The sequence below is a fragment of the Penicillium paradoxum genome (genome assembly GCF_028828445.1).
Source record: "Penicillium paradoxum strain IBT 22861 chromosome Unknown utg000004l_segment0_segment0, whole genome shotgun sequence".
In the NCBI taxonomy this organism is placed as follows: Eukaryota; Fungi; Ascomycota; class Eurotiomycetes; order Eurotiales; family Aspergillaceae; genus Penicillium; species Penicillium paradoxum.
Genome location: NW_026643182.1, coordinates 911,732 through 932,996, shown reverse-complemented (window position 1 = coordinate 932,996; position 21,265 = coordinate 911,732). Strand labels below are relative to the sequence as shown.

General features: G+C 40.9%; 4 protein-coding genes across 4 annotated transcripts; all 4 read left to right on the top strand.

The window, feature by feature from the left end:
* Window positions 1-990: 990 nt before the first annotated feature.
* N7457_004092 (sugar porter family MFS transporter) lies at window positions 991-2,755 on the top strand (the record flags this gene model as incomplete). The annotated part of the gene is made up of 4 exons (XM_057175137.1): window positions 991-1,066; window positions 1,122-1,951; window positions 2,026-2,334; window positions 2,396-2,755. 4 exons carry the CDS (start codon window positions 991-993, stop codon window positions 2,753-2,755), a joined length of 1,575 nt encoding a protein of 524 aa, XP_057032184.1.
* A 2,238-nt stretch (window positions 2,756-4,993) lies between these two features.
* On the top strand, window positions 4,994-6,623 carry N7457_004091 (HesA/MoeB/ThiF family protein; the record flags this gene model as incomplete). The annotated part of the gene is made up of 3 exons (XM_057175136.1): window positions 4,994-5,228; window positions 5,309-5,522; window positions 5,591-6,623. 3 exons carry the CDS (start codon window positions 4,994-4,996, stop codon window positions 6,621-6,623), a joined length of 1,482 nt encoding a protein of 493 aa, XP_057032183.1.
* A 140-nt stretch (window positions 6,624-6,763) lies between these two features.
* Window positions 6,764-7,237, top strand: N7457_004090 (uncharacterized protein; the record flags this gene model as incomplete). The annotated part of the gene is made up of 1 exon (XM_057175135.1): window positions 6,764-7,237. The coding sequence occupies one exon, from the start codon at window positions 6,764-6,766 to the stop codon at window positions 7,235-7,237; it is 474 nt and encodes a 157-aa protein (XP_057032182.1).
* Window positions 7,238-17,559: 10,322 nt separating this feature from the next.
* N7457_004089 (uncharacterized protein) lies at window positions 17,560-21,075 on the top strand (the record flags this gene model as incomplete). The annotated part of the gene is made up of 6 exons (XM_057175134.1): window positions 17,560-17,756; window positions 17,812-17,844; window positions 17,902-19,249; window positions 19,308-20,437; window positions 20,492-20,851; window positions 20,916-21,075. 6 exons carry the CDS (start codon window positions 17,560-17,562, stop codon window positions 21,073-21,075), a joined length of 3,228 nt encoding a protein of 1,075 aa, XP_057032181.1.
* Window positions 21,076-21,265: the final 190 nt, after the last annotated feature.

Here is a 21,265-nt window from a genome sequence, read left to right as displayed (position 1 = left end):
ATTAGATCTAAACCAATTGCTGATGGTGTAGAAGGCTCGCAAATCACCAGATTCCCCCAACTTGCCTAGGCATATCTAAAGGTTCGCTGTAAGAAGTCGGCAAATGGCATCGGCAGACTGGCAAACTCACACCCGCCTAAGTCCAAATGGCGATTGCCAATGAGCCGAGTGGCTATTGGATTTGTCTATTTACCGAGCAACCCGGAATCAAATGACATCAAAGCCGTAAGGATTGACTTATTTGATCCTAGCTCGTCGCGGTGTCCATACTGCGTGCAAGAGCGCTGTCGGCGATTGAAACTAATAGCCGTCGGGTTTTGAAGGGATGCTACATGCAACTGCCAACTGTCCAATTATTCAGACCGAATACTACAACCATAGCTATCCGCGAACCCGATCAACACAGTATCAAACCACCCAATAGATGACGAACCCTGGTCTTATACGTCGCTGTTCGCCCAGTGGAGACCGGAGGGAAGGTGGAAATTGTTCCATCAATCACCGATCCCCCGCGTGGGAATAGCCGTCGGGGATCCACAAGCCACTCGCTCTACACCAACGCCAATCGTCTTTCCCCGCGGCCAAGAACTGAGCACTGGTCCGATGGGCTAAGACCGGCCTCGAATGGATGGAGAAACTACCTGTCGCCAGTCCATCCAGTGGGCCACCCCGCCATTAATTTCCCCAATTCGTTCCCCAGTCTCCACATCTATACCCCCCGGACTGTCCAAGCTCGGCAGCTTGAGGAGGCTATCAGCCATGGCAAAGATGGTGAAGCCACTTGATTGCTTATGGGAATTAGGTTGGCCCTTGGCGTGACACCGTACCATTGTGCCGTGGCTTAAGTATAAATCCGGATGGTTCCCAAACTGGATGGTTCTTTCTTTTCTCCCTTTTTCGCTACGGAAGACTTCTCTTAGAGTCAATTCCTCCCAATCTTGATCTTTCTGTTGGAATTGTGACTGGGGAAGCCACCTGTTTCCTTTCAAAATGGGTTTCGTCAATTTCAAGAACTATCGGGTCTATATCCTCACCTCGGTGGCCTATCTAGGCTCACTGCTCTTCGGTTCGTTGGCCCTGCACACGGTGAATCACAGCTCGCTAACACATATCCTTCACAGGATATGACACGGGTGTTATGGGCTCAGTCCTGGCTCTTTCGAGTTTCAAAAAGGACTTCGGCCTCCCCGTGGACTCGTCTGGATTCAGCAGCGACGAAAATGCCCATGTCTCCTCCAACGTGGTCTCACTACTCACAGCAGGATGTTTCTTCGGTTCTATCCTTGCTGCTTACATCAACGACAAACTAGGCCGTCGATATTCACTAATGATCTTTGCCGTGATCTTCCTCGTCGGAGCCGCCGTTCAAGTCGCCGCGCACCACGAGATCGGCATGATCTACGGCGGACGTGTCATTGCGGGTTTCGGTATCGGTGGAATGTCTAGTATCACTCCCGTCTTCGTCAGCGAGAACTGCCCGCCCGAGAACCGTGGCCGTATTGCTGGTCTATTCCAGGAATTCCTGGTTATCGGTAGCACTTTCGCCTACTGGTTGGATTACGGTGTCGCCCTGCATGTGCCCGAGGGTACAAGCCAATGGCGTATTCCAGTTGCTATCCAGATCATCCCCGGTGGACTGATGCTTATTGGATTGTTCTTCCTCAAGGAGTCTCCTCGCTGGCTGATGAAGAAGGGCCGCCGCGAGGAAGCACTTAGTTCGCTCGCTTACATCCGTAATGAACCGGAGAACAGCGAGGCTGTTCAGACCGAGTTTGCTGAAATAACGGCCGCTATTCACGAGGAAACACGGGCCACTGAGGGTTTGACTTGGAGGGAATGTTTGAAGCCAAGCAACCGATACCGGTTTTTCCTGGCTTTCGTTCTCATGTTCTGGCAGCAGTTCTCTGGAACGAATAGTATTGGATACTATGCTCCTCAAATCTTTGCTAGTGTGAGTTGACCCGGACTCTATTTGATATTATCCCAACTTGTGGTTTAGCCAGAGTCTAATCATGATCCTTCCAGGTCGGATTGAGCAAAACGAACTCCTCCTTGTTCGCCACTGGTATCTACGGCACTGTCAAGGTGGTTGCAACAGCCATCTTCCTGATCGTCGGTATCGATCGCTGGGGCCGTAAGAAGAGTTTGATCGGCGGTGCTGCCTGGATGGCCAGCATGATGTTCATTATTGGCGCTGTCCTCGCCACGAATCCCCCCGACGCGAAATCCACCTCCGTCTCATCAGCATCCATCGCCATGGTCGCCATGATATATCTCTATGTCATCGGTTACTCTGCATCCTGGGGACCAACTCCCTGGGTGTACCTCGGCGAGGTAAGTCCTGCATTTCAGTTCATCACGTTTCCGCTGCCGTCGACTAACATCATCCCCTTAGATCTTCCCCACTCGTCTTCGCGCGTACGGTGTCGGCTTTGGTGCCGCCACGCAATGGCTATTCAATTTCGTCATTACTGAGATCACTCCCCGTGCTATTAACAAAATCGGATGGAAGACGTTCCTCATGTTCGGCATTTTCTGTTTCGCCATGGGTGTCTTCGTCATTGTTTTCTTCAAGGAGACTAAGGGCCGAACACTGGAGGAGATGGATCTTATTTTCGGGGCTGTGGATGAGCAGCAGAGACGTGCTGATGTCGAGCATTCTTTGCAGAAGACTCAAATTATGCATGAAGAGCATGCAGATACTGAGACTGCAGATAATGAGAAGACTGCTCACCCTACGGAGCACAAGGAGTGAATTAGATGGTAGACTAGATATTCCTCACTTTAGAAGATACATGCATCCAAAGAACTTATGATGTATACATATGCTCGTCACATGAAGCACTCGACTCAACTGGACTAGCATTCCCTACAGCGGGGTGACATTTTCTAAGAGTATCTACTAACTATAGTCTGTTCAATCATTTGTCTCGGCTCGTAAGATACATCCGCCTGTCTACAAAGAGCATAGAGCAATCCTGAAAGCCAGCCAACGAGGAACAACCAAGCAAGTGTCACCAGTGGAAACCAGCCCTCCGTCCAGCCCCAGCTGCTTCGGGTCCAGAAACACACTCATTGTAATACTAATCGCGCTAATATTATCAACGCGGAGCTCCATATACATCTCCGAATAATCAAACTTGCTATGGACAGCCCTCGTCCAGACCCGGTCAGCAGGTTAATTGCCATTTGTAGCAATCAATACACTCACTCTCATATAATGATTCTCGCTCGTATGGAAAGGACAATCCAAAGGCCCAGATGTTGCTTGTACTTCAATGATATATCCCAGACCCTTGTCCGTCCAATCATCATCGAGATAGCCATGAGCAACAAGCAAGGCTGCGTTAGAAGTTCGCTGGGATGTAGCACACGCTGGCTCGAGGATGATGTGACAACACTCCTTGGCTGTGTGTGACTTTGACTCGATATTGGAAGATACGTTTGTGGCGTTTCAGCTTGTGAGCCATCGTCGACGTCGGGATTTTCCTTGGGTATATCGATTTTGGCGATACCTCGACGTTCCAAAACCAGATCGGCGGCACATGGATGGATGCTTAAGATCATGGACGTCCCTTTGAGTGCATTATTTTCAACAGTTTCCAGGATCTAGCTTGTGGAATCACACATAAGCCGTTCAACAAGCTGTTGAGGTAGAAGGGCGCAAAGGCAACGTTCCTGCGCTTTCCTATCTCTAGACACGTAGATGGAGAGGCCAGACGCTTTTTAGCTAGGTAATTTCTAATTTCATGATCAATTCTTCGACCTTGGCTACTATTCAATCTTGAGATATACCTAAAATCGAGATAATGGAATTGTCTCGACAGTAGCTGTCTGTAGTAATCTGTAAAGCTCTTGGGATTGGGGTGATATCTCGAGCTGTTGAATGTGACTGTGATACTGAACGATAATCAATATATTAGTAGTATACGCTATAGTTGTGTCTCTGCCACCTGCCTTGAGATTGGTTTTTCTGACAGGTAAGAGATCAAAGACTGGTTTTTTTTTTCATTTTTTTTTTTCAAGAAGTGGCTTTCGGTCTTGCGTCCAGGCGAATGCCAGCACGATCTCGGCCTAAGAGGATATGCGTTTTCCCTCAGCAGTGTCTGGCAGTTCACGGTTCTCGCTTCTTGAAAGGTCAGTTGTAATATAAAGCGTGACAAAAGAGCCTTTTCTCTTGGGTGAACTATCACCATTGGCATCGATTGACTCGGTATTGAGCAACATTTCTCGTTGAGAATGACTGTCCAGGTAAAGCTTTTTGGAACTCTTTAGTTTATAATCTTTGTCAAAGAAGAATACCATTATCTCGTTCAAATTCCTCAAAAAGAGAAGGTCTGTTCGGAGTCGTTAACTTGTTTGATAATAGTCCTGTGAAGATGTTCGATATCATTCCTATCCCCATTCCAATGAAGATGAAGCGTTATGCGAGTCAACGGGCCTTCGGTTTTCCCATGGAGAACGCGCTTAGAGAATTCACGATCTCTGCTCCGCAAGTTTCCGCGCAGTTAGATACACCGACGCATATATTATGTGATGCGTCATTTGGTGACCTTGTCGTGAGATTAATAGGCTTCCACTCGTCTGGCTGTCCGGAGTACGGAGTAGATACGAAGGTGGAATCTCCTGGGGTTATTATTAGCTTGTCATCAATTCCAGCTCATGCTGCAGCGAATGGAATTTCTAAGAGGCGCATATAGTCCGGAGTACTACATCCTGATACTTAGCTTGTTGACAGGATTGCCTCGCGGTTTTTGGAGTCCTCTATTTCATCCGCGTGATTAGCACAGCATTGGAGCACTTAGGTACTCAGAGATGAGTATAACCACCTCCATTGAGATTTGCACCCTTGATTTCGCGTTAGAATGCCTCATGAGGGTGCTATATCTGGCCGTTGTGCCTCTCGGCGACATCGAGCCCCACAATAAATGCCGCGGGGAAACTTCCGATTTCCCTCGCCTTCCTCTTCACGTGTGCAGCGCCCACAGTCTCGATGGGATCCCTCGAAGAAACATGCGCTTCCTTGCGTGCTCAGATCAGCGCAACTGAGGCACAACTTGATGGTTTGAAACGCGATCTTGCGATCGCCGAAAAAGCGCAATCGGAGAACGCAGCGACTACCGAAACCCAGCACGACACGAATGCCGACTCAAGGCGGTGGCCATTGCTCCCAGAGGAATATAAACGATATGGACGGCAGATGATTGTTTCTCAAGTTGGTCTCAAAGGTAGGATATGCTTTCTCCCGGTGGAAGTTGAGAAACGCGCTTCTTGGACAGTTGGGCTGATCGCGATCTTAAAACTTTAGGTCAGCTCAAACTCCGGTCGGCCAAGGTTCTACTCGTTGGGGCTGGAGGACTGGGATGTCCAGCGGCGCAGTATCTTGCTGGAGCTGGTGTTGGCACGATTGGTCTCATTGATGGTGATACGGTCGAGGTGTCGAATCTCCATCGCCAAGTGCTGCACCGCACGCAGAATGTGGGCAAGTACAAGGTGGATAGTGCTATTGAGTCCTTAATGGAGTGAGTGTGATCCTATCAAGAGAAATCGTGTGGAGCTAGGCACTGACGATTTCTGCGACATTTGCTAGTCTCAATCCGCATCCCACGTACATCGCGCACCGAACACATCTCACGCCCGAGGACGCGTCGGCGATCTTCCAGGACTACGATCTTATTCTGGACTGCACCGATAACCCGGCGACGCGCTATCTGATTTCGGATACTGCCGTGCTTCTTGGAAAACCATTGGTTTCTGCGTCCGCCTTGCGCACTGAAGGCCAGCTGATGGTCTTGAATAACCCACCCCGGGCACCAGGCGACAAGACTGGAGGGCCATGCTATCGATGTGTTTTCCCCAAGCCACCACCTGCTGATAGCGTGGTGAGCTGTGCAGACGGGGGTATTCTGGGCCCCGTCGTTGGCACCATGGGTGTCTTGCAGGCTCTCGAGGCAATCAAGGTGCTTACTGCACCTGATCTTGACACCACAGATGGTAACACGGGCCGCCCGCGTGATCCTCCGTCCCTGCATATCTTCTCCGCGTACTCATCGCCCCTGGTTCGCACAATCCGTCTTCGGTCGCGCCGAGCCAATTGTGCAGTGTGCTCTGCTGAGGCCACCGTCTCACTGGATACAATCAAATCAGGATCGACAGACTATGTGTTCTTCTGCGGATCCACAAGTTTACCCTCGCTACTGGGTCCTGAGGAACGTATCTCTGCTGAAGAATACAGCCAAAGATACCCATCTGGTTTGGATTCGCAGCGACACACAATAATTGATGTCCGAGACGAGGCCCAATTCGGGATTTGCAGTCTGGAGAATAGCATCAACATCCCTATCTCTAGCATCCTTTCCTCGGGTTACTCCTCTGGCATCCAGGGGTCCGATAATGAGCAGCAAACCCCACAATTCCCTTCGTGGTTGCCATCTGAGGTTGCCTCGTCTGAGACTACGGACCCAATCTACGTTGTTTGCCGTTTAGGAAACGACTCGCAGATTGTTGTCAAGAAGATGAAAGAGCTAGGTCTGGATCGGCATGGAAAGCGATTTATAGGAGATATTCGCGGAGGACTACGATCATGGAAAGAACAGGTGGATTCCGATTGGCCTGAATATTGATTGATCAAGTCGATAAATATCTGAGCGCCTATCTGAAAACGATCTTCAATTTGCCCATTTTCTCAAGCTGCCGGCCTTCCAGAGTCGCCTGTGTGAGCGAAGAAACATGACGATCTTATTTATATCCACCACCAATCTACATGCACACGTCCTTCATCGAGATTTCCGAGTCGCTGGAAAACACCGGTGGTAACATCAATATCAAACTCTTGGCATCCCTCGCATCGATCTGCAACAGTCACATCTATGCCATTACCTCCGCGCTGGACGTGGATCCTCCTCCCACAGAGCTGATTATGGTTAGGGTTGCCGTCTACATTCGAGCGATCATATACGACGCGCGAAATCGCGCAAATATCATCACCTGCGTTGTTGAACCAACCGCACGCTCCAACTCCGGTGTTATACCAGGTCAGATCACCACCGAAGGCCTCAATACTGGCCGGGATATATGTGTTGTTCGATTGACTGGAGTTTGGGTCAATTCCAGGATGAAGATTCCAATGGGTAGTGCTGCAGATAGGAAGGGCCCTGTAGATGCTTGCTTACGTAGTGGTCTCATGTGGAATTGGACCATGGGGAAAGGGATCATTGGTAGGAGCAGCACTAGCTAATCCCATGTACAGGAGTATCATCATGGTGATGAATCTGGCTGTACATATCATATTGGACATCGTTGTGAATTTCTCCTCTTCTCGCTTTTTTGGCAAATGTAGGTTCTGGTCGGGAACTCGCTTGTGGGCGATGTAGCATATAATTCAGGTCTTTTCATGAATAAAGTCGACGATTATATGATAACTGCTATGGAGGACCCTCCCCTTTTCGGCGTCTTTTTTCATCTATATAGCGGAGTATCAGAAGCATAGAATGGAATGAATCGGACTATCTGAAAATATCGGGGTGAATGGAGTGTTTCTAAGCATTCTCTGTGCCGGAATGGTATAATCTAAGCAGAACAGAGCCATTGACCGTATATCGTTCACTCAATTGAGGGTTTGGCAAGTCTACCATCAAGCGCTCCTAGAAGACCATACATATAGCGCTAGACTCTAGGGAATGGATCACAGAAGGCATTCTTCCATAGGATACACTCGGTCTTCGGCATGCCATGAATACTACGAAAGAATCGATGAATTAGTGCCTACTTTCTTGGTATCTTGAAAATTTGGGACATCGAGTTATGAGCTCTAAAACTCTTCGGTCACTTATTGCCTTGAACCAAAATGCCTCGCAGGGTCTTTGGTCACTCCACATACTTTGCGTATCTTGCCATCCCTAAGGGGAGCTACTATGTGGTATCCCCTCGGAGCATTTCATACGGAAGTAGATCGAGCTTTTCCAAATTCCCAGAAAGCGGTTCAAGAATATCATGAGTACTTCCTTTTCTAAATTTGCAAGATCTCTCGTTTCATCGCCCCGGCCCCCTTGCCTTAGGTCTATAGTGGATATCGAAGAAAGAGACATGCCACCAGACCAGTGGGTAGGTGGGCTCAGCTACGACGCAAAAGCTGACCTCACCTACGACCCACCTAAAAAGTGGAGCAAAAAAAATTAGATTACAATCACATGACATATAGCATGTAATATTATGTATGAAGTAATTAATTTCTAAGCCATACCGGACCTTCTTTCTTCCCCACCCTTCCTCTCCACATCACCAACCAATTACCACCTAGGTAACACCCTTTGCGCATTAGGATTTGATGATTAATCTAATTACTTATCTAGCGCAATTATGTCATCACTAAAGAAATTCAAACCTTACCTCGATTATTAGGAGCTAAGTGTAACTGACCTAAAGCTTATGCCTAACCTTAAGGAGAGAGTGAGTTATCTAATGCATTATTAATACTTTAAATCGCTAATAATATATATTAAAGGAGGGCATATTCTTACTATATTACGGCGAAACGTTCTATAGGGTTACTAACTATCCTAACGAAGTAAGTCTTTATATTCCTATTCTTTACTTTAGCAAAGTTATTAATAATAAATTAGATACGGTTCTTAAACTTTACTAATCTAAAGTTCTATATTTAAAATAAGTATCCCGAAGTCTATAAGAGGCTTATATAGAAAACCGAAGATAGTAAGAAGCCTAGCGGAAGACCTCTTACTAAGGTAACTAAGCTATTAAAAAGTAAGTTTAATTTAGAATTAATAAATTAATAATTACTAAAGTTAATATTAGTATTCTACTAATCTATTATAGATATAGTTAACGCCCGAATTACTATATAAGAGTAATAGAAACTTAACCTACCCCTTAAGACTATTAAGGGTATTACGTCTATAAGTTTAATTTATTATAAAGGACTTAATATTTAACTAATCTATCTAGGTAAATATAACCTATATAAGAGAGGTACTTCTAGAGAGGTTCCCTAAAAAGAAGTTCCCTTATATCGCTTATAAGTTAGATAACGCTTCTAAGGGTCTATCCTTCCTATAATCACTCTATTTAATATATTACTAATTTATTAATAGAGTGCGGAATATTCGCCTAATATAATAAGTGCGATTATCTATAAGAGTTTAACCTACCGCCCCTTAAAGATAAGCTAGAGGTAGAAGAGTTAGATAATGACTTTACTATAGTTAATAGGTAGCTATAGAGTGATTAGTAATAGGTTATTAACCTATTACCTATATAAACTTTCGTTATAATCTTTTATTTAATTATAATACGTATAGAGGTCCTACTACTACCTACTATTTTAGAGCTAGGGTATATAAGGTAACCTAGTAATATCCTTAATATATTATAAATAAATATATCTTTACTAATTATAGTGAATAATAGGAGTAAGGTTAATAGGGTTAATATATTACGAATATATTTAATTTTTCTAAGTAAAATAGAATAATAAGTATAAGGTAGATAGGGTTAATATATTACGAATATATTTAATTTTTCTAAGTAAAATAGAATAATAAGTATAAGGTTAATAGGATTAATATATTACGAATATATTTAATTTTTCTAAGTAAAATAGAATAATAAGTATAAGATTAATAGGGTTAATATATTATGAATATATTAAGTATTTATATCTTTAGTATACGTATCCTACCTTCTTTAACTCGATATAATAAAGAAGGTAGCGTAAGATAAAAATATATCTTTATCCTAATAATTTAGTAGATAAAAGAAATAGATTACGCTTTCTTTTAGTACCTTTTACTAAATATACCTCTTTATAATATAGTTCTTTATAATTTAGTCCTTTATCGAGTTATATAAAGTTAAATAACTACCCCCTCGATACTAAAGTATAAAGGGTATCTTATATCTAGTCTAATCTCTAGTTTTATTAATAAATATTATTATATTAATATCTTACTATACCTTCTATTAAGAATTCTAATACCTAGAAAGCCTATATAGCTATAAACCTCGCCGATTTATAACTCCCTAATATCTCCTAAAATATTAGTTTATACTATAATAATATATTTATTATTTATTAACCCTATATAGGTACTCACTTAGGACCTCCTTTACTACGATAAAGTATACTACTATACCCTAGGCTATTCTATAATAGTATATTTTCTTCCTTACTTCCTTTAAATACTTATTATATCACTCGAATAATATATTACTAATATATTTATAGACTAAGTTCTCGAACTTTACGAACCTTAAAGCCTACTATTAGGCTAAGTATCCGGAGATCTATAGTAATCTTATATTTAATACCTTTAGACGCCTATCTAATAAGGCTATATAAGAATCTATTAGTATATATAAAATATTAAAAGGGTATTATTAAGTAGTTTATTATATTTAATAGTCTTAACCTATAGAGTGGTTCGAAGGGATTATAGCTACCTATAAAGCCCGGCGTACTACGCGGTTAAAACTAGACCTCCCCCTTAAAATCCTTCGAGGGGTTACTATAGTAAGTTTAAATAGATTTATTATCTATTATTAAATAATTAAATAGGCTTATTAATATCTAGATAAACCTTACTACTATAATAGCTTCTATCTATAAGTACTATCCCCGTATCCGGTACCTATATAAGAGTTATAAGCGTAACGGTATACGATAAGGTACGCTATTAAATAATATAACTCTATCTAAATTAATTAATAAGTTATTAATAGTATACGGTAAACTCTCTCGCCGAACCTAATATAATCTATTTAATTACTTTACCGACTAAAAGGAGGAGGAAGAGAAGGAGGAAGAGGAAGAGGAAGATAAAAAGGACTATAAGGTTATATTAGATACCGCACTTAATTAGGTTTCTAACTAAAGGAGTATATAAATAGATAAGTATATTAATAGAGAAGTATATATAGATTTTACGTTAATTAAAATAGCTAATATATTCCTAATATATTATATTAAATTCTTTTATATATAATATACTATAGGATTAATTATTTACTAATATATTATTTCTAAGATCTATAAAGGTATAGGGAAATTTCTTATATTAAAATCCTTAACTATTATATAGGTCCTAGAATAGGGCGAAGTGTTTATACTTTGCCTTCTATGAATCCGAGTAATAAACTCGATAGTAGTTAGCTTTATTCTACTTAATATATTATTAATATAGGATAATATATTATAGATATATTAGGGAACGAGATCCTACCTTTTTTAGGTATATAAGCGCCTTTATAGGCTATATAAGGAATTAAATATCCTAGTAATCGTATAGCTTTCCTTATCTTATTAACTAATACCTAGGGAAAGGTAAGTAATTAAAATATTAATAATAGATTATCTTAAACTTACTGTAGTACTATTTTTACCTAAAGGTAATATTAGTAAATCGAGAGAGGTATCTTACGTCGGCGATAGTATAGCTAGTTCGTACGTTAGCGATAGTATAGCTAGTATCTTACTACCTATATTACCTAGTAACTAGATAAGAGGGGTAGTAAAGACCTTACTTTCCTCTTCCTCGGGAATACCTATAGGTATAGGTATAGTAGGCTTACTATAAGACGGGGGATTAATCTAATTATTAGAGTTATAGATAATCGTATCGTAGAAGACTAGTTTAAATAAATAAGGTATTAGTATTATATATTTAATAAATTAATAAAGTATTATATACTTACCTATAGACTAAGCTCGTTAAGGATTAGTATACCTCCTAAAGGTATAACGACTATAGATATTAGGATACCTCCTCCGATAATAACTAAGAAGATTAGTCGACGAGCTAAATTATCTCTATTAATATATTAATAGAAATTTATAATATATTAAAATAGTTAGAACTTACTATATATAAGTATCTAGTAGTACGATAATATCGCTTACTAACCTCGAGAGAAAATTTATTCTCTGACTATTTCCCGTTAGTATAAGCGCTAATTCCTAAGCGAAGCTACTAGTTAATTTAGTATAGCGCTAGTAGCGTACTAAAATAGACTAGTTATCTCGGCTAAGTGCTAGCGGCTTAGCAGTATAGTACTAATCTATTAATAGAAGGAGAAAAGCTTATATTTAGAATAAAGGGAGGAAGTCGAAGTTCCTCGCGCGGTATTTTAAGGTATCGGTTAAAGTTAACCTATAGGTATAATATATAAGTAAGATATATATAATATATTTATAATATATTATATATATATCGTAGCGGATTAAGTTATAATTAATAATTAACTCACTTATATATTTATTAAGATAAGCTATCGTATCGTCGAGAGTACGCGATTATAGGTGATAGTAATAAAAAAATAATTAAAGATAATAAAAAATGAATTAACCTAAGCGGTATTTTATACTTTATTATCGGGTACGGATATATATTTTATTAAGAACCATACCTAAGGTAGGATTCTCTTATCCGTAGGATTATTAACGCTACGCCCTTTTTATCTTTTCTACCGAAAAGCCTACCTTTAGGGGCTAAATTAAGGACTCCGATCCTCGGTATATAAAGGGGTATAAATAGTAGGAAAAGGTAGATATTATCTAGATCTTTAGATAATTTAATACTTCTATAAGAGATCCTATTCCTAGTATCATTTAAACCTATTATTGAAACCCTATATACTATATTATACCTCTATATCTTTAATATATTTCTACGTGTACTTTTAAATTAGGAATATTATAGACTATCCCTAAGGAATAACATTATATTAAGTTATTATAAATGTATTAAATCCCTTAATATACTCCGTTCTAGATATTTTATTCTTAGTCTTAAGAAGCTAGGGCTTTCCTTCTTTCTAGTAATTCTAACTCTCCTCGCTCTACCTCCTACTCCTTAAGCTTCGTATTAGCTTCTACGATATATATAGCGATCCGCCTTTCTTTATAGGCGAGTTACCTCTTATCGTCTACTTAGGTATAGGAGTTATATACTACTACCCTCTATAGATTAGGTGGACTACTATATATTAGTAATTTATTTATAATTACTTAATATACGATTTTAACTTATAAGGAAGGAAGAGCTAGTGATAATAACCTTAGCTAACTCGAGCGAGTACGAGATAATAGGGTTCTATCGAGTATTAATATTAGTAATAAATTAATAACTTTATAATATATTAAGCCTAATAACTTCGTAATATATAAAGCCTAATAACTTCGTAATATATTAAGCCTAATGACTTCGTAATATATTAACTTACCCTTATCGACTACTAATACTTCTACCTCTACCCATAGTCCTTCCTCTCCCTCTCGATTAGGGCTAGGTTACCCTCCCTAATAAGTTACCTTCCTAAAGAAGAGCCTTACTATCCTCTATCTTAAAACCTTAATTTAAAGAGTCGCTAATAGTAAGACTCTATTTATATACCTCTAGATATAATATTAATATATTATTTATATATTTTTAATACCTTATACTTACTATTTCGTCTAATATTTACTAGCTCGCGTACTATTAGATTTATTAAATAGTATATAGATCGGATTTATAGCTCGTTACGTATTCTATACTAAGTTATATCTCTCTAATCTAGGACGCTTAAGCTAAACGGTAGTTAGTATATAAGTAATTAGTATATAGGTCTTAATAACTTACTATTATATTATATCGACTAACGTATACCGTATTCCCTATCTATAGGACTTCTAATAGGTTTACTCGGCCGCGTTAGTTAAGTTACGGACTTCTTAGAAAATTAGCGGGTCTATTATCGAGTAACCTCTATATAACCTAATAGCGATAATAGGGTACTTTTTATATCGAGCCTACCCTATAAAGGTAGTATCTACTACTATATATAACTTAGTAATAATTTTATAAGTTATTATTTAATACTTACCTATTACCTTAGTAAGGATTATATCCTATTCCTCCTTAGAGAAGTAGTCGGTAATACTCCTTATCTTCTTTATAATCTTAGGTATATCCCTATAATACCGAGGAGTAAGGAGCTCGCTAAGTATACGATAAAAGTATATCTAGTAGAATACTAGGATATAAACTACTATATCCTACTAAGTTCTTTAAGAGTATAGATAGATCTAATAATTAAGCGTCTATAGATAATATCTAAACCCTATTAATATATTAGTAATTTATTAATATTATATTTAGTAAATATTAGATCACTTACCTAATATCTATTTAGGATCTATATCTACTACTAAAGCCTATAGGCTACGGCCGTATAAGTAGTAAAAGTAGAAGGGCTACCCTATAATAGTAGCTACTAGGTTAAATATATGTTAGAAAAGTAATATATACCCGAGTATTATATCTTAATTAGTGAAAACTCGTAAAAGCGTAATAACTAACTCTATTAATAACTTAAATATTTATTTATAATATATTAAATACCTTTATTATACCCCGGATACCACTTCGTAAATACTACTTTATTTATAGATCCCCGGATATATTTAAAGGATATATCGATCTCGAAAAAGTCTAATATAGCGAGATACTCGATCTATATATTATATCTATATATTACTATAATACCGCCCTTATCTACCTATAACGCGCGTACGTATTTCTATAGAAAATTATATTAGTATAATTAGTATTAAGTTATTAATAAAATATTATTTCCTACCCGGAGTTCGATATTAGAACTATACTTATAATATAGGCTAGCGAAGTCCTATCCTTTTCGATAGGTAAGCGCTTACTACTTTTATAGTAAAGCTAATATAATATTAGTATTAATAAAGCTAGCGTATATATTAGCGAGTGTTTTCGCTTAGTTCTTCCGAAGGAACTCTTACACTAAGGGATTTATCTTAAATCGTGCTAGTTAAAATATTAGTAATATATCTTTAATAAATTAGTTTATAACCTATATATCCTAAGGTCCCCTCTCCTAACTCGGGTTATTATATTAACTAGTTCGTTAATATAATAAATTAGAGCTTTAGTAGGAGGTAGAGGTAGATAAGAGTACTCTCTATAGGAGACTAATAGTGCGAAGTGATATAGCTCGGGCTCTATAGGTATATAAACGAAGTATTCTACGCTATATTTAGAGCTAGATTAGAGTATCCTACGGCCTTAAGGATATTATCGATCTATAATAAATATATTAGAAAATAATTAAAGAGGAAATTAATATATTTAAAATATATTAACTTAATACTTACCGTAATCTATACGTCTAGTTATTACTTACTCTACTATTATATAGTATTTATCTTCGATTAGTAAGCGGCCCCTATTTCTATATAACTCTTCGAGTATTATAAGATCTAGGCGGCCTAGCTTTAGGCGTAGATTTAAAAGCTAATATTCGCTTCTATTAAGATATATTCGATTACTATATACGAAATATAGAGTTAGAGGATAACTAGAGAGCTTAATAACTTAGTAATATATTATAAAGTTATTATATCGCGAATTAACTTACTAACTCTCGCTATTTCCTCGTAAGCTTATATAAAGTTAAGTAGTTCTTATACCCTCTTTTTACCTTAGGGCGTACTATTTTATTATTAAATAGTAACTACTACGCTTAGAAATAACTAGGATAGGTTAGTATACTAAATTTATTATAAAGTAGCTTATAAGTTATTAGTTACCTAACTATATTCCGTTAGTAGTCCGATAGTAACGTTTACTATATAATTAGATCTTACCTTATAGTTATCTAACTAATAAGGGCTAGATCTTAGTAGTAATAACGGATACTATAATATAGCGGATTAATATATTAGTAAACCTTTATCCCGGAGTAAAGGGATCAGGTTTTAACTATAAAATAGTTAAGATAGGTATTCTAGACTACTATCTTATTCCTTCTTAGGTAGTGACTATACTTAAACTAGTTTAATAAGGTATTAGTAAGTTATTAATTATACTCGATAATAGATTAACTTTACTAAGTGTATTCGAGTAGATATCCGATCTAATAGTATCCCCCTAGTGTTAACGATATATACGTAACCACTATTATAAGAGCGAGGGTAGTTAGGGAGTATAACTATATACTTAAATACGATCGCCTAGACTAGGTTATATCTATTAGTCGAGAGAGGAGTTAGGAGTCGGGTAGGCTAGAATAATATTAATAACTTATTAATACATTTAGAATTTATTAATATATTCTAAATATATTAGCTTATATCAATTCCGTCGTTATCCGCCTATATAGTTTTAGGACTCGTAGGCCTATAGTCAGATCTATTATATAGGTCGGAAAGCCCGTTAATTTCAGGTTCGGAGAGAGGAGCTATAGGTAGGAGGATTTCAGAGAGTAGAGTATCACTCTCTGCGACCTATACGTACTTATTAACGTTAGGCATTGTTAGCGAAGTAGGTGAGAAAAAGGAGAAATAATAAATAAATAATGAGTTATTACGGAATATTATTTTCTTCGTCATATCAATACTACTTATAAATGTTTTCTGAGTAGACCTCAACTACGGATCCACCGGAAGTGGATCAAAAGTGGATCATAGATGAGGTCAGCTTTTACGTCGTAGCTGAGCCCACCTGCGACCTGCCACCAGACCGAGCTATCGTGAGCCAGATTTACAATTATGGGGCATTAGCAATATGAAAAGCCTCATGATTGGTGTGCTAGATTTAATCGTTCCTCAAATGAAACTAATCCCCACGCAGTTTTCTCCAGTCAATCAACAGCCAATAAGCGCACGCAGGCTCAACCTAGCACAACGTCGGATGTCTTCGGGGAGATAGCAATATCGGCTGAACTTAAGCATATTCTACACCCTGCAGTTCTAGATCTTGTTTGAGTATCACACATACCGATCGAGCCCTCAAACTTGTGCACTATGGGCGTTTCTCCTAGGGTTAGAAATTTCTGTCAAGATCGGCAGCTCAGTCTTGGCCCACAAGTTCTAGAAGCCTCCACCAGCGGACCCAACATCTCTTTCAATAGCAGGGAATCACAAATCCAATGATGTTCGAGGTCCAATACGCTAACTGGCGTTCTTTCGGCATTCGGCTCGGTTCCCGGGACTAAAACACGATAGGCAGCCACTTTCCGTGGAGAACGGGCTCTCCGATGCCTCTATGAGCTACCTCGCTACAGAGTACAGAGTACTGATATAACTCCAGATACTGGCTAGGATGTAGTATGCAACATGTGCAACGGGCGCTGACAAACAAAGTACTGTCTCCATTTAGCAAAAGTACCCAGGTACATACTCCGCACTCTCGTTACGGTATATATAGAGGCAATCGAAGATATACCGTGGCTGGTCGCATATATCCGGGGCATACCTGTCCATGCACATCTGTTTATATACCTTGCACCACACTTCAGCCAAAACAAAATAGATGTTTCTCTTCTTCGTCAGTCTGGAGTGGAGGTCCCCAAAAACGTGAAGGCGGGGCCCAGAACGTGGATCGACGCGGGACTCCAACCCGAGTTTTTGTTTGCCCTTTCACATCTCACCAGAGGACTCGTCGCATGTTGCCTTCCTTTTCACGGCTTCGAATCACATGGCTGCAGGGGAGTTCCTGAAGATCTGGATCTGCTGTGGCTGAAAGGCGCATTGTTATGCGACCCCTTGTAAATATGGCGTCGCGACCGCGATCTCATCAATCAGGCCCATCCTCCAACTCGTCGCATTCCCAGCGCGATACACAAGATGCGCAAAATGACACCCAAAAGGAGAAATCTTCGTACATGGATTCAGTGAAAAGGATCTGGAAGAAAGCTGATCTGGATTCATCCACTATTCTGCTGATGATGAAGTAAGTTATCGAACTTCGGTCTTATGGAGTAAGCTATTTCTAACGTTGAATTCAGAGGTGGTCTTGCGCCAACCATAGCTGTGGCCATGTGAGTTGCCACTGGAAGACCTTTCCTTTTATCAACACATGCTAACTTCTAGTCTAGTTACCAATCCAAGGCTGTTGCTGATGAGTACACGACCTTGGGCTATCTTGTCGCCATTATATCTATCATGGGCTTCGCGATCATGCCCCGCGCAAAGTTTATTCAGATGATGATCTTTGATGTTTTGTCTGTCTGCATAGCTTCATGTTTTGCACTGTTGACGATGTTTTCCAGTGTGAAGGCACGCCAGCACACTGCCAAAAATGCCGCTGATACGTACAATTCCTCAGCGTCGGCAGTCAGTGGTGTTTGGCTGTTCTTCCAGATCTGGATGGTTCACACCTTCCGCGCCAAATATCCGCAGTTGCAATTCCCCGTGATTATCTATGCTATTTTTGCGAACGTCTCCTCGGTTTATGCTCCGCAAACGCAGGATATGCCGGCTGCGATCAATATGGTGACAAAGATGCTCAAATCATTTCTAACTGGTCTGGGGATTTCAACCGCTACGTCCCTTCTGATCCTCCCGAGAACATCGCGCCAGATCGTCTTCAAGCAGATGGCTGGGTACATTGGTGGACTTCGCTCTGCCTTGCATGCCCACGCTGTATACTTTGAGGCATTGGAGAAAGATGATATGTTTGGTCGCACGGAGACTTTTGATGATGCCCGTGAGAAATTCGGCAAGAAGGGAAAGGTCTACAGCCCCGAGGCAGAAGCCATCCGCGGTGCGATCCGAGCGATCACGGACCTCCACGCCAAACTCCACAGTGACCTCACATTCGCGAAGCGTGAGATCGCCCTCGGGAAATTGGGACCTGATGACCTTCAAACGATATTTCGTCATCTCCGCCAGATCATGATTCCTGTTGTGGGATTGAGCTTTGTGGTGGACATTTTCGAACGACTGTCAGACTATAACCGATGGAACAAACCGATCGATCTCAATATGGTGGTGGTCCCAGAAGAAGTACGACAGCGTGTTGTGCACGAGTGGAACGATATCATGAAAGCAGTACATGATCCCTTCGCGATGATGATCCAGACTATTGACGAGGGGTTGTTGCACACATCCTACGTTTTCAGATTAACAAAGCCACCTAAGCGAACACGTACCGGGAAGTCCCCACAAAGGAATTCACCAGGGGAAAACAAAGACGTGGAGGCCGCAGCCGAAGACACTGGTCCTGGAGAAAAGCACTTCACCGAGCATTTTGAAAAGAGACTTGGCGAATTCCGAAATGCAAAGCGCCTCGCTTTGCAGATTTGGGCGGAGGAGAAGGGCATCATACTCCCGCCCGACTTTTTTGATCATCCTACCACGCCTGAGATCTTAAAAACGGACTTTCTGGATAACTCAGCCACGCAAAAAGACCGCAGCCGACGGCAATTGTATCTATTTCTATACGTAAGTTTTCATCTCTCAACCATATCAATATAGTGCGTGCAAGCTAACACCAGCTCAGATGGAACAATTGCTGTACTCAACCGGTCAAACTGTGCTAGATTTTGTCCGATATGCCGACCATATCGAGGCCAAGGGAAAGCTACTGAAGACTAGGCTTGTCATTCCTGGTGGTAAACGATTGTGGAAGTGGGCCAAGTCCTTCTTGGATGCCGAGGAATCTCACGAAGATGATAACATGGGCGACATTCACACCCAAAACAATATCCTTCACCTTGGTGAGGCATATAGGCTTCGCAAAGACCCCGAGCACCTGCCACCAACTACTGTTTTTGAGAAGATTGGGGACAAAATTCGAGTTTTCCCGTGGTTTTTGCGCTCGTTTGAGTCAACCTACGGCTTTCGCGTTGCCTGTGCCACCATGAATATTGCAATTATCGCGTTCCTCCACGATACACAAACGTTCTTCACCGCGCAGCGATTGGTGTGGGCCATGATTATGGTCAACCTCAGCATGTCCCCCACCTCGGGACAGAGCATTTTCAGCTTTGTGTTGAGGATCGTTGGTACAATCATTGCAATGGTAGCAAGTCTATTGATATGGTATATCCCAGGCCAAAAGACACCGGGAATATTGGTTTTCCTATTCGTCTTTGTTACCATTGCCTTCTACATCCCGATCAAGTTGTTCCGTTTCCGAGTCGTTGGCATAATCAGCATCGTGACTACGACCATGATCATCAGTTATGAGCTTCAGGTTCGTCGAGTTGGAGAGGCCGTCGCGACATCCAATGGACAACCTTTCTACCCCATCTATCTTTTGGCGCCTTATCGATTAGCTGCTGTGACAGGCGGTATCGCCGTGGCATTTTTCTGGACGTTTTTCCCATATCCAATCTCTGAGCACTCAGTCCTCCGTCAAAGCCTGGGAGCATCACTGTATCTGCTGGCTAACTACTACTCAATTATCCATGAGACACTCTCTGGTCGCATGCGTGGTGACGGGGGTCACTATTTATTGAAGAGTGCAGCGGGTCGCAAGCTTGAGAAAGCACGGCACAAAGTATTCTCAAAGCAAATGCTTATGCTAGCTGGCCTACGAACATACTCCGAGTTCCTGCAGTGGGAGGTCCCGGTTGGTGGCCGATTCCCCACGAAGCAGTATGATTCGATTATCCTCTGTGTAGAAAAGTATGTTCTGATTCATGTTTTCCATTCTTCATATTAATCTTTCTGTCTCTTCAGCATCGTCAACTACCTCAGTTTGCTAGGTTATGCATCCGACACTCTTATGTACCTGAGTGACGGCGAAGATCCTACAGATACAGCCTGGATGATCGATTTCCGACGCCTGTTCAATACTGCGAAAGTCACGACACACGAGGTCACATCTTTGCTTTGTCTTCTCTCTGCCAGCATTACGAACCGCCAACCTCTCCCACCATACCTCAGAGCACCCCGTCCATACAGCTTCACTAAGCGTTTGGAAGATCTTGATGCTGACCTTCTGAGCCTTCGGCACATTGCTGAGCCGGGATTTGCAGCATTTGCAGTCTTGCAGATCTCGACTCGGTGCATTGTCGGTGATGTGGAAAGATTACTCCGGTGTGTTTCAGTAGAAACTCCGAGGCGAGAGCGTACCTTTGCTAACATGCCTTTTTTGTCCTAGTCTTGTCAAAACTTTGGTCGGAGAATTAGACTTCTCTTTCCACGCAGTCGGCACTGGAGAATCGATGGCTGCGTCTCGAAAGACGTCTCGAGCCGGTTCAAGAGTGGATTTGAGCGATATGCCAACATTCCAACCTGATGGTCGAGATAAGAAAGATTGATCTTCTACTCCTTCTCTCTCTAGAATTGGGTGACACCCTTTGCGTACATAGGACATGCATTGAATATAACGAGGAAACGGCCGTTATTGATCATTATTGCCCGGTGATTCCCTTGGCCCATTGCGACATCGTACCTTCCTCGCGCAGTAGACGTTATCACCAACAAAACCCCGCAGTATACCTTTTCGCA